Below are 13,896 nucleotides of genomic sequence, written 5' to 3'. Positions count from 1 at the left end.
TACAACAAAGATGAAGAGCATTAAGCCATACCACTTAGAATGTAAATGAAATGTAATTATTATAAGAAAGTTCAATAAAGACATATTAAATTTCAAAAAAAAAATGTTAAGGTGACGATTTTTATGATTGACATGAGTTTGCGTTCGATGATATAAATTTCGCTTTCCTGACAATATATTGACAAAATTCCTTCTACAAAATGTTTAGAATAGTTCCCGACTCATGCTGATACCTTTTGGTAACGATTTTCTTATTCTTTGTAAATTTATGAAAATATTTATTAAACAATGATTGTCAAGTATAAATTTTGGGACCCATATGGTTTAGAACAAAATTACAGATACAGAGCATTGCTAGAGTTTTTTTTTTTTAGGGGCCCTATAAGGCTGATGCAAATAGTTTAAAAGTGTTTGTCCCTCGGCTCTGACCGGGGTCGAGGGGGGACAAAAAAAAATAAAAAATATAAAAAATGAAATAACAAACCATAGTTTTAAACAAGGGAATGCATTTTAAATAACTTTCAGGTGATAGCACTTAAATTTGCATTGAAATTTGGAAGTTTTTTGAAAAAATATTTTTCTCCTCTTGATTTTCAGCCCGATTTGAAAGGGGGAGACAAAAACTTTAAATAAAATTTGTACCAACTTAAGCTATTGTGTTTCATATGTTTATATGACCTTTTCAAATAAAACTCTAGATTTTATAGTGATGATCAATTTTCACTGAAAATGATTAATGGCCTTAAAAAGTTCGAAGAATCTAGGCTATCAACTCTGCAAAATCTAGCTTTGTTTTCAACCACACAAGCCAAGATGTGGGTTTGTCCCCATACCGTTGATTTACCTTTCAACATATTTTGTATGAAACACATTTCAATTTACCTTTGAGGAAATTAATTTATCAAAAGTCTTGTAGACTCCACCGCCGGGTTTGACGCTGAACGAGTGCTCCCACACACTCCTCCACTGCACGCTGTTGAGCCGGTTGCGGAAAGAATTTCTCAGGGCTCGACTAAACCCTGCGCCGTTGGCGTTGACTGTAGTGACTACTGCTGCTGTTGCCCCCGTCCCCGACCCCGCCCCGGTTGCGTTCCCGTTGGTGCGTTCCAGGGGAGGAGCAGCAGCAGCAGAAGCCGGGATCAGATTTGATCTGCCATTCATGTGTTGGTGGTTGTTGTTGTTGTTGTTGTGGTGTACAGAGTCAGCTGGATTACTGGAACGCCTCTGCACAACGGATCTCATGAGCATTCCGTTCGATTTGCTACCGCTGCCGGTTGAGGTGACCCCATTGCTACTGCCCACCGTCGTTGAGCAGGTCAGGTGTTGTAGTTTGTAACGGGCGGTCAACAAGGGCGATCCCGGACTATCGCTGGGTCGTCGGTTATGCAGGTGAAAACTTTGACTATGTTGCAGCCTGTTGTGGTGCTGTTTTGGCGGTTGTGGCTGTGGTGGCAGTTCTTGCTTCTTCCCATCCGAAGACGATTTGTCACTCTTGTCCCCATCACTGTAGAGGCGACCTCGGACCTTGAGTCGTTTAGATTTGTGGGTAATTTCTTCCGGCGACGGAATGTTATCAGTCGTTTTCCGCCGAAAGGAGGGCACCAGTCGTAGCTTTCGTGCAGCCGGTTTCACTTCATTCGATGTTTGTCGGTCGGTAGAATTTTGCTGGGAAATCTCCGAGCTCGTGTCACTGATCGTGTCTGAACTGAAACTGCCCTTCCGGAAGGAACGATCCGTGACCGGTGTGTGTTTTAGCGTTTTCAACGTGCCACAAGCGTGCGCCTTGCCGGTACATCCTCGATGGATTTCCTTCTTCACCGGCGTAAGCACAGACGTTGTTATTACTGGGCCACTGCCATAGGACGAGCGCAGAGATTGCTCAAAACTGCGCTGGAACTGGTGCATCGACATGTTGACTTACTTTCACGCACTCACGCACTTTTCACGTCGCTTTTCTTGCACTTCATTTTACTATTTACATTTTTTTTAATGAAACACTCATCTAAACAAAATTGAAGACTTCCAATATTTTCAAAAGTGGATTTTGCGCATGATTTGTATTGTGGTGCTTTTAAATTAAAATAGGTTTCTCGGATGTAACGGTCGAATCTCAGCCTAACTTTTTTTGAAGCATAAGTTTCCTGAATGCTTCATACTGTGTGTAAAAAAAAGTATTTACACCCCTTGGGCACTATGCACATTTTGTGATGTAACATGCAAACAATTTAAAGTTTGATAGAAACTTAGTACTCCGTTTTGTTCGGAAACTCAGACCGAACATTTTGCTACAAAAAGCTAATGAAAAGATAACTCCTATAAAAGGTTCTACAGCAAATACTATTACAAAAATCAAAAAAGGTGGAAAAAAGTTTGTACACCTTTCGAAAAATTTACGTAAATACAGTTATTTCTTGACAAATCACCATAAATTCCGAAATAAATCCAGTGCCACAACTCCAAATAAAAAAAATAAGCTCAAGATGCTAAACAATATTTTGTTCAGCTAAAATCTTAAAATTGCCCAACGAGGTTTCCCAATATTAAAAAAATTGTAAGTTTGTTGTATTGTTAAGCCGACATACATTCTATTCCATTAGGAAAATCAAAATAGACCAGATACATATGAGCAATTCTCTGAGATTTCGGTCATTCGATTTTTTTTTGTATTTTTTAATCCGGCTGAAACTTTTTTGGTGCCTTCGGTATGCCCAAAGAAGCCATTTTGCATAATTAGTTTGTCCATATAATTTTCCATACAAATTTGGCAGCTGTCCATACAAAAATGATATGTGAAAATTCAAAAATCTGTATCTTTTGAAGGAATTTTTTAATCGATTTGGTGTCTTCGGCAAAGCTGTAGGTATGGATATGGACTACACTGAAAAAATCTATACACGGTAAAAAAAAATTGGTGATTTTTTATTTAACTTTTTGTCACTAAAACTTGATTTTCAAAAAACACCATTTTTTTTTTAATTTTTTGATATGTTTTAGAGGACATAAAATGCCAACTTTTCAGAAATTTCCAGAATGGGCAAAAAATCTTTGACCGAGTTATGATTTTTTGGATCAGTACAGATTTTTTCAAAAAATCGTATATTGGTCGCAAAAATTTTTCAACTTTATTTTTCGATGTAAAATCGAATTTGCAATCAAAAAGTAGGGTAGAGTAGTCATCAATGAGACACGGGGAACAATGATAAAATGGCTCTCACAAGTCGTAGTTTCAACCAATCAGGCTCATATTTGGGGGAAAGGTGTGTCTACTGGATACACGTCTGCCATAATAGTGGCTTTGGTTATGGACGCTCCCTTGACAAGTTATTCATAAATGTTTGATTCTGGGGTGTAAAAGTAAATTATGGACAAAAAATATTTTTTTCGCTCGTAGGCTGCCATTTACACCGAAACTAATATTTCTTCAAATTTCTTTCGACGTTCCATAGGGATTGAGTTGGGCTACAATGTCCTTTCATTAGGTTTGGCCAAAATTTAGAATATACTCAGGATCCAGGGCTGTCTCATTGTTCCCCACTCATTTCAGCCCATGGGTAACAATGAGACAATTTGATTTTTCTTCAATAAACTTTTCAAAATCGATGGAAATCTTTCTAAACATGAATTAAAAGTGATTTTTGGTATATTTATAGAGTTTAAACTTCATTTAACCAAAAATACAAAGTTATTTGGTATTAATGTATGGATTTTTTAAAATTTAAATACTTTTTAGTGTAAATTTTGTTAATAAAAGTTTCATGTTGGCAAAATTGCTCTAAAATGTTCAAGGCAGGCAACCTGCAATGGAACAATACAAAAACATGATGTTTTGCTAGAAAAATGTTGATTTCCGTAGAGTGTCTCATTAGGGTGTAATATGGTTGTATGGAAAAAAATAAAGTTGTCCAAATTTAGTGAGCACAGCACTTTTTTAGTTCCTTCTGGAGTCCTAAACAACTCCCCAAAGTTTGGGACCGATTGGTTTAGTCCTCACTTTGCGCAAAGCGATTCAATTTTCCATATAAATTTGTATGAGGAAAACCATTTTTTTGGATTTTGATATTTATCAAATCCACGTTTCATGTTATATCAAAACCGGACTCATATTCGGATGCTCTGGAATGTCCTCTACAACTTTGCCGAAGAGAGTATGGTGCTAGCTTGCCCCTAAAAAAAGATACAACGTTTTCAAAACTCGTCTAAAACGTGATTTTTACTCGAAAATCACGTTTTAGACGAGTTTTGAGGACGCTATATCTTCTCTCAGGAGCAAGTTAGCACCATACTCTCTTCGGCAAAGTTGTAGAGGACATTCCAGAGCATCCGAATATGAGTCCGGTTTTGATATAACATGAAACGTGGATTTGATAAATATCAAAATCCAAAAAAATGGTTTTCCTCATACAAATTTATATGGAAAATTGAATCGCTTTGCGCAAAGTGAGGACTAAACCAATCGGTCCCAAACTTTGGGGAGTTGTTTAGGACCTCAAAAGGAACTGAAAAAGTGCTGTGCTGGAAAATAGATTTTGATATTACACCCTAGTGTCTCATTGTTCCCCAGCTGTCTCATTGTTCCTGCCAAGTGCGTCTACAATGAGACAGTTGAATAACTCTGGCTGTGGACGTCAGATCGATCTCATATTTTGGTCAATGTTAGAACACATTAAAAGAAAGATAATGCAACTAAAAGCTCATTAAAAAATGCTGATGAAAAAATTAGAAAAATCGTTGAAAGTTGAAAACCAAAAGTGTCTCATTGATGACTACCCTACCCTACTTTAGTGAATTTTTGATAAAGTGCACCGTTTTCAAGTTATAACCCTTTTTAGGTAACTTTTTTGAAAATAGTCGCAGTTTTTCATTTTTTTTCAATTAGTGCCCATGTTTGCCCACCTTTGAAAAAAAATATTTTTGAAGAGCTGAGAAAATTCTCTATATTTTGCTTTATTGAACTTTGTTGATTCGACCCATAGTTGCTGAGATATTGCCATGCAAAGGTTGAAAACAGAAAAATTGATGTTTTCTAAGTAATACCCAAACAACCCACCATTTTCTAATGTCGATATCTCAGCAACTATAGGTCCGATTTACAATGTTAAAAAATGAAACATTCGTGGAATTTTTTGATATCTTGGAAAAAATATTTTCAAAAATTTAAAATCAAGACTAACATTTCAAACGGGCCAAACATTCAATATTACGCCCATTTTAAATGTTAGTCTTGATTTAATTTTTTTGAAAATATTGTATTCGAAAAGATCGCATCACTTTTGATAAAGTTCAGTAAAGTACTTTTTGATTGCAAATTCGATTTTAAATCGAAAAATGAAGTTGAAAAATTTTTGCGATTAATTTTTGATTTTTTTAAAAAATCTGTATTGATTCAAAAAATCATAACTCGGTCAAAGATTTTTTGCCCATTCTGGAAATGTCTGAAAAGTTGGCATTTTATGTCCTCTAAAACATATATAAAAAAATAATAAAAATAGTGTTTTTTTGCAATTCAAGTTTTAGTGACACAAAAGTTAAATAAAAAACCACCAAATTTTTTTTACCGTGCATCATTTTTTTCAGTGTAGTCCATATCCATACCTACAACTTTGCCGAAGACTTGGTGATCGATCAAAAAATTCCTTCAAAAGATACAGATTTTTGAATTTTCACATATCATTTTTGTATGGACAGCTGCCAAATTTGTATGGAAAATTATATGGACAAACGAATGATGCAAAATGGCTTCTTTGGGCATACCGAAGGCACCAAAAACGTTTCAGCCGGATTAAATAATACAAAAATTAAAATTAAAGAAAAAAGACCGATTCCGTAGAGAACTGCTCATATGTGACATTTATGTGAACATGGGCAGTTCAATCATTTCGAAGTTAAAATAATTGCAGATTGCAAAATTAAGTGGTAATTTGTAAAAAAAAATCCAAAAAATTGTGCAGTTTTGGAGTTTTGCTGAGTTCATAAAATAAAATTCGGGTGGTTCACGGATAAGGTGTCTAAAAAATCTAACCTTGCAGGAGTTTTTTCGATTTTTTTTCTCCAGTAAAAAGTTGATGCTGCCAATCCAATTTTTTTTTTACAATCTACGCCTTCTCTGACCAATGTTGAGGGGGTGGGAACACAAAAATTGAAATAACAAGCCAAAAAAAGTCTAAGTCAAAATATGTTTGTATCGACGAAAACATGTTTAGCGAAAGAATAGGAATGTTTTTGTGGTGCATCGGAATAAAGTTATTACTAAACGGGGGTTGTGACTTTTCGGGCCGATTGTGAAGGGGGACTTTGGAAAATATTTGCACTGGCCTTAAAAAGAACGAAAAAGTTATCGTCACTTTAGTTTTCCGAACAATTCTGCTCAGTAATAATATGAAAGTGTTTTGTGTATGTTTGTGTATGAAAAAATATTCAAAAGGTTAAATCACTATGTATTTTATTATTTCATCCATGTACATACTGATGTTATTGACGATTCATCCATTCTAACTCATCGATATTCTCAACACAAGCTCTCTGAATTGTGTTCGATCGCAAAAAAAACCGCGACGACACATTTTCCTCTATGCCTATTGCCCGAGTATCTTGACGTAGTTAAAAACCATGTAAAAAGTAAAACAAAGCCCCTTTTAATATCGACAGATTGAAGAAATTAATATCCATTAGTGAGCGTTCAAGCGAAGCCCGGCTCAACTAAACGACCGACTAAGCGCACGAGTGCGGGGGCTAAGTCTGGTTGGTTGGTCAGTTAATTTTGAATTTCATAATCCATCGCTGGCCATCGTTCCAGCAGTTGTTGTGGTTTTGGCCAGAGTTGTTTGAACTCGATCGACGATGATGGGCGAGCAATTGTGGGTTTGGCAGGCAACAAATAGTGGGTACAGACAGAGCTCTGCAGCGAATCGATCGTAATTTGCAGTTTTGATATCATCGGAGATGAAGTGGCATGATGGCTAAAAAATGAATTTGCAACAAACAACAACAACAAGTGGCAACCAGCAGCGATTCGCGGTGGTACTGAGCCGAAAAAAAGTGAGCGGGAGTTTCGCGAAAGTGATTGCGATTCAAGCAATGTTATGGAAGCAAAAATTCACGCAAATGAACACACAATTTATGCAATCGCATGTCTTTGAAACAGATTGTTGAACCTTTTTGTGCATAAATCTAGTTTTTATTTGCCAATTCAAGACTCGACCAGTAAAAGTTGTTTGACTGAATGTTTCGCCAATTGATGAGCAATTTAATCAAATTCTTTAAATGAATATAATTAAAGCCCGCATTTTTGAATCTATCGTTCTCCAGAGCAAGCCTCTTCACAGCCGGACAAAGCCCATTCCAACAATGAAAATGAGAACACAGCTTTTTCGGCAGTGCGGCTTAACTCTTTTCTCTCTGATTTATGCGCGCTTTGCAGTGGCCTACAAAGTGTGAAAAGCAGTATTCATTCTAACTGTTTCGCTTTCACACAGAACGTTCATTGGTGGGTGGTGGGTGCATGCATGGGGCAATTGGGGCTAACTGTAGAGCATGTGAGAGTCAAAGATTACCGCCACCTCGGTTCGGCTGGAGGTTGCCACGCCGCCGCCAGACCTAATTAATAACCAAACAGCTATACGTTACCCCTCTTGGGGCAAAAGCCGGGCTAATTATAGATCAGTAATGTCGGCTAGAAGATACGGTTTTTGCCTCTTTGGAATCATACGCGAGTAGTAATAGAGTTTTTATTCTCTGAGAAGTGTAGTAAGTACCTCCAGTTAGAGTTCTTGCTAGAGGAGAAGCAATCAATTCTAATTGATTTGATCTGATCTGTACTTGGATATTGGGTAGATCGTGATCCATTTGACAGTTGCTGAGCAAGTATAATTCAAGTTCCGGAATAAATTTTGTTGATACCGTAATCTGTTGAAAAAAGATGAAAAAAAATAATTGTTTGAAACTTCACTTTTTTATGCTATACTTTTTTATGTTTTTATGCCAAATAGGACCAACATCTGATTGTTAAACACGCAGAAAAATCTTTGTAGAATCAGCCTGTACGAGGTTTGTTTCAACAAAATTTTTGTTGAATATAATCAACGCCGATTTTGCGTTGAAACAAACCTTGATTTTCTCAATTCCACAAAAATCTTTTGTTGTTTTGAATAATTTGCTTTGACGTTTACCGTTGATTCAACAAAAATCTAGATTTTCAAATCAACAAAATGTTTTGTTGATTCAAATATGCCTAATTTTTCTGCGTAAAAGAATTAAAGGAATCATTTTTTTAGCACGAATCGTACATTCGCCCAAGTTGGATAAATACGACGAGTGCTGAAAAAAATCAAGTTTTGCAACGCGTTGCTTACAACTTTTTTGTGCATTCGAAAAACGATTTTTAAATGGAATTTCATGTCAAACATCCATGTGTTAAGTAAATTCACCGAACAAAACAAAAATTATTGAAAAATTTTACTTTTCGATAGTAGTGTTGAAAAGTTCAACTGTTCAGCACCAGGTTTTTTTGCTATTCTGCTGTAAAACTATCAACTTTTCCTTCCTTCTGGAGAAACGAAACGACCTAATTATCCCTACCGACAATAACAAAATGGATACCGTAATCTGGGGCGAATCGGGACTACAGTCTGAATAGGGACAGCAGTTTAGGAGCACTTAAAGCTTTTAAATTTGGAAATGGATGTACACATTTTGTTGGTCTGAGTCTGTCCTAACCAAAACCAACCAGAAAAATCAAAATATTGTGCTTCAACTTGGTTAAAATGGCTGTCCCAATTCGCCCCATGTGCCCCGATTGACCCCAGTTTACGGTAATTAATACCTTTCATACTGAAAAGTTGAACATTTCAACACTTGTTTCGAAATAGTAGTTTTTGCAATTCCGTCGTGAAACTACTTACTTTTCCTGTCATTCTTGAACGACGAAATAGCCTACTTTTCTGTACCAAAAATAACAGAAGCGAACAGTGTAGTATCCCTCGTTTACTATAAAAGTAGTGCCAGTAGAAGAAACCTAATTGTCAGTAGGTAGTGATATTTCAGGTACTTACAATAGCTTTTATAGCACAAGGCCTGGAGAGCACTAGCAGATCTCGAGTCGATCTCTTTCCCTGCCGACCGTCGTCGTGTAAAGTCCAAATTGTAAACCCTTCTTATAATTAATAAAGTTTTAGTTAATAGTAAACGCGTGCATTAATTAGTCCGAGTCCGTACACTTCAACTTGGCGACGAGGATAAACGAAGTGAGTCGTAAGTAAGTTTTGATTATTTTGGTTGTCGCGTGTGCAAAAAGTGATAAAACGTCCGGCAAGTGAACACTTGGTGCGGTGAACATAACCTAGAAACATGCCGCCGAAAGAGGAACCAACAGCTGAAGGTAGCCAAGCCCCGGTCATCCGGACTGGTATGTTTGGACAAATCGAACAGTTTGTGGTTGGTGAAGACTGGGACGAGTACCAGAACAGTCTGGAGATGTTTTTCATGGTCAATGAAACTTCGGAAGAGTTAAAAGTGCCAGTGATGTTTACGGTTGCCGGTCCAAGTCTGTACACTTTGGCCACAAGGTTGTGTGCTCCCGATAGTCCCCGTAAGAAGACGTACAGTGCGTTGGTTGAACTGTTCAAGGCGCACCTAGCACCGACGACAAACGTGGTTTCGGAGCGATACGCCTTCGGGAAGTGTGAACAGCTCGCATCCCAAACAATCGCGGAGTTCGTGGTTAACCTCAAAGCTAAAGCACAGTCGTGTGAGTTCGGGACTTTCCTGTCCGATGCTCTGCGGGACCAGTTCGTCGTGGGGGTCAACGACGAGAACCTGCGGAAGAAGCTGCTGACGGAGTTCGGCTTGACCTTCGACAAGGCTTGCAGCATTGCTCGGAGCTACGAGGCCGCCCTGAACCAGAACAAGGAAATGTCGAGCCAGTCCGAGGTAAGGTTTGCGAGAGTTCAAAAGGTAAGTGGTCAACAGTCCACGGGCGGAAGGAGAGGCGATGGTCAGGTGAGTAACAGTCGTGGTTTCGGACCATGCTTCCGGTGTGGACGTCATCATAACCCAGCAATGTGTCCGGCGCGTGACTGGAAATGCTACACGTGTGGAAGGAAAGGCCACATCTCTAGATACTGCGAAGGTGAGTCTGAGCAATCTGGTTCGGAAACTGATGACCGCCGAAACGAGGATCGCCGCGTTGCAGAGTTGTCAGAAAGCGTGGAAGTACTTCGTCTGAACATGTGCTCGGAAGTAAGTGAGTCGAAGAAGAAACAATAGTCTTAGTTTCAAAAGAAATTCAAGGTCGAGTCGTCAGTAGTAGTCGTCAAAGTCAAGTCGTCGTCAAAATGCTAGCAAGAAAAAATAACCAGATCTGGAGTCAAGTGAAACGTTCCATAATGTCGTCAGTCGTCAGTAGTCACTCAAAAAGTTATCCGGAAACTTTGGTGAGTCTTAGTTTGTCGTGGGAGAGATGTAGTATCCCTCGTTTACTATAAAAGTAGTGCCAGTAGAAGAAACCTAATTGTCAGTAGGTAGTGATATTTCAGGTACTTACAATAGCTTTTATAGCACAAGGCCTGGAGAGCACGAGCAGATCTCGAGTCGATCTCTTTCCCTGCCGACCGTCGTCGTGTAAAGTCCAAATTGTAAACCCTTCTTATAATTAATAAAGTTTTAGTTAATAGTAAACGCGTGCATTAATTAGTCCGAGTCCGTACACTTCAAACAGCAACACTTTTCAAAATAAATGCTGAAAAGTTCTACTTTTCAGCACTCAAATGGGTGCTGAAAAGTTGAACTTTTCTGCACTTGTTTCGAAAAGTAACACTTTTCAACATTTTTTTGATTTAAACAATTTATTGACAAAATACATGAAAATTTGACATAAAATTTCACTCAGTGTGTGTTTTTTGGAATTGCAAAAAATGTTGTATGGAACTCGTTGCAAAACTTGATTTTTTCAGCACTCTTCGTATTTATCCAACTCGGTGAACCTCGTTGAATAAATAAACGACTTGTGCTGAAAAAATCCTCTTTTTGCAACTTGTTGCATAAACTACTATTATGCAACAAGTTGCAAAAAGAGAATGTTTTCAGCATGAGTCGTACATTTATCCAACGAGGTTCACCGAGTTGGATAAATACGAAGAGTGCTGAAAAATTCAAGTTTTGCATCGAGTTCCATACAACATTTTTTGCAATTCCAAAAAACACACACTGAGTGAAATTTTATGTCATATTTTCATGTATTTTGTCAATAAATCGTTGAAATCAAAAAATGTTGAAAAGTGTTACTTTTCGAAACAAGTGCTGAAAAGTTCAACTTTTCAGCACCCATTTGAGTGCTGAAAAGTAGAACTTTTCAGCATTTATTTTGAAAAGTGTTGCTGTTCGCTTCTGTTATTTTTGGTACAGAAAAGTAGGCTATTTCGTCGTTCAAGAATGACAGGAAAAGTAAGTAGTTTCACGACGGAATTGCAAAAAGTAAGTTTTTTCATTTTTTTTTTTTTTTTTGAACGGTGAATTTACCAAACACATGATTATTTGACATAAAATTCCATTCAAGAAGCGTTTTTCGGAATTACAGAAATATGTTCTTTTAACGTAGAAGTTTATGTTCACAGTTAAGTTTTAGAAAAAAATACGTTCTTATTTTCATAATTCTGAAACCCAAAATTAGTATTTTTCGAAAATTCAAACTAAGGCATAAAACAACCTAATCTTAAACCACCCTAATTTTCAACACCTCCTTTGACACTATTTTTTCGGATAAAATCACTATGCATAATGTTGCATAATGAAATCTCAAATAGTAGTTTATGCAAAAAGTTGCAGAACGAAGCACGTGTCGAACATTTATCCAAAAAGGTTAACCTAGTTGGATGAATACGACGGGTGCTGAAAAAAAAGTTTTGAAACGAGTTCCATACACCATTATTTGTAATATCGAAAATCACCCTTTGAACAGGATTAAAAGTCAAATGTCCAAAAATTTAGTAAATGAATCGTTAAAATAAAAAAAAATGAAATGTATTATTTTTCCAAACTAGTGCTGAAAAGTTCAACTAGTACATTTCAGTATTTGTTTTGAAATTGTTGAAATTGTTGAATTTGTTTACTATTCGATTCTGTTATTTTTGGTAGAGAAAAGTAGGCTGTTTCGTCGTTTGAGAATGACAGGGAAAGTAAGTAGTTTCACGACGGATTTTTTTTTGCCGGATTTTTTTTTTGCCTTTTTTTGGGCCGTTGAACTCAAACATTACCCCAAAATTGTTCTAGAATGATTTGGGAAATTGTAATCCAAGATGGCGGCTAAAAGGGCAGTGATGAAATATTGAAAACTAGCTTTTCGATGTGTATCAGGCAATCAATCACTCAAATTTAACTAAAATGGGGATCAAATGGGTCTCGTGGCGCAGGGGTAGCGGCTTCGGCTGCCGATCCCGATGATGCTATGAGACGCGGGTTCGATTCCCGCCTTATCCACTGAGCTTCTATCGGATGGTGAAGTACCGTAAACTGGGGTCAAGCGGGACACATGGGGCGAATTGGGACAGCAGTTTTAACCATGTTGGAGCACAATATTTTGATTTTTCTGGTTGGTTTCGGATAGAACAGACTCAGACCAACAAAATGTGTACATCCATTTCCAAATTTAAAAGCTTTAAGTGCTCTAAAAACGGCTGTCCCTATTCAGGCTGTAGTCCCGATTCGCCCCAGATTACGGTAAAACGTCGGTCCCGGTTTCTCCTGTCTCGTCAGAGGCGCTGGAGCAGAAATCCCACGTTAGAGGAAGGCCATGCCCCGGGGGGCGTAGTGCCAATAGTTTCGTTTTCGGGGATCAAATGAACCAAATTTAGAAAGATTGGTATTTGGGTGTTTTATAATCACAAATAAGCAATCATTCTACAATTTTTCAGATTATTAGAAATAAAGGGAAAGAGGTTCGAATCCTCATACGCCCTGACGCTGGAAAACTATTATCCCTAATCATCAATCAAATGCCAAACACTTCCAGGCATAAAAATGTACATTGCTCAATCTCTCCGCAACATGGGAGGTCCTCGCCGAATGATTCAACGGACATCGAGCCTTATCAAGTCGCCACCTTCTAGCACCACTCAACAGCTACTTAGAAGTCTTCTCTGCAAACAGCCGAGTTGAGACTCAGTCAGTTAGCCAGTACCGATACCGGTTTGATGGGGGTGATAGATTGGAATCTGGCAGGAACTTTTTTTTCATTGCCTCACACGTTTTGTGTCGCGGGGCTGATTATAAGGCGGTGCAATTATTTATGCTAATGCTGGTTCCACAAACACTCACACAATTTGCCGCCAACTATATAATAATAATAATAATACATGCGGAGCATACAGCGGCTCTGCTTAAGGAGGGTGCTGCTATCGCTGCTGACCATATCAATCAACATAGGCACATTCACCGTGGAGGAGCCAATTGGTTTGCCGCTTTGGCCGGTCAATGGCTTGCGATCAGGCGACGCGCAACTTCCAGCACATCAACCGACCAACCAACGCACAAACTCAATCACCGCTAGAAAACAATTATCGACATGTGTTGCTCAACGGCTGAAATTTTCGTGTTCCCCCATTTTGACGTGGCAGCTATGCAGATGTAAATAACCGAAATAATTGCGACGATTCTCTTATCTTCAGGTGGCAATCTCTGGTGGCTACGAGGACAATTAACACGTTTTATTCCACTACACTTTGCATCCGGCAAAGCACTTTTCCTTTCATGGTTGAACTCATCGACTCCAAGCACCACAATACATCATCATCACGCAAATTCACAATCATCGTTCACGGTCTGGCAAGCGATCGAAAGAGAAAGGATTGATCTGGATTAAAAAAAATGCTCCAACTAATCCAACGCACTCAGCAGACTTTACATTGA

General features: G+C 38.1%; 1 protein-coding gene across 17 annotated transcripts in view; it reads right to left on the bottom strand.

Moving 5' to 3' along the window:
- The window catches only part of LOC6039967 (unconventional myosin-XVIIIa), a 120,483-nt gene that overhangs the window by 85,790 nt on the left and 20,797 nt on the right, over positions 1-13,896 (bottom strand). Inside the window, exon 1 of one of the 17 annotated variants that reach the window (XM_038253463.1) lies at positions 883-1,975. The exons of the other annotated variants lie outside the window; for them this stretch is intronic. Within the exon in view, the coding sequence (XP_038109391.1) occupies positions 883-1,911 (1,029 nt within the window). The 5' untranslated portion in view covers positions 1,912-1,975. Of the gene's footprint in view, positions 1-882; positions 1,976-13,896 lie in introns of those variants that run through there. 17 annotated transcript variants of the gene reach the window in all.

Source organism: Culex quinquefasciatus, chromosome 2 (assembly GCF_015732765.1).
Source record: "Culex quinquefasciatus strain JHB chromosome 2, VPISU_Cqui_1.0_pri_paternal, whole genome shotgun sequence".
Taxonomy (NCBI): Eukaryota; Metazoa; Arthropoda; class Insecta; order Diptera; family Culicidae; genus Culex; species Culex quinquefasciatus.
Note: the sequence above shows the minus strand (reverse complement) of the source record. Positions and strands in the feature narration are given on the sequence as shown.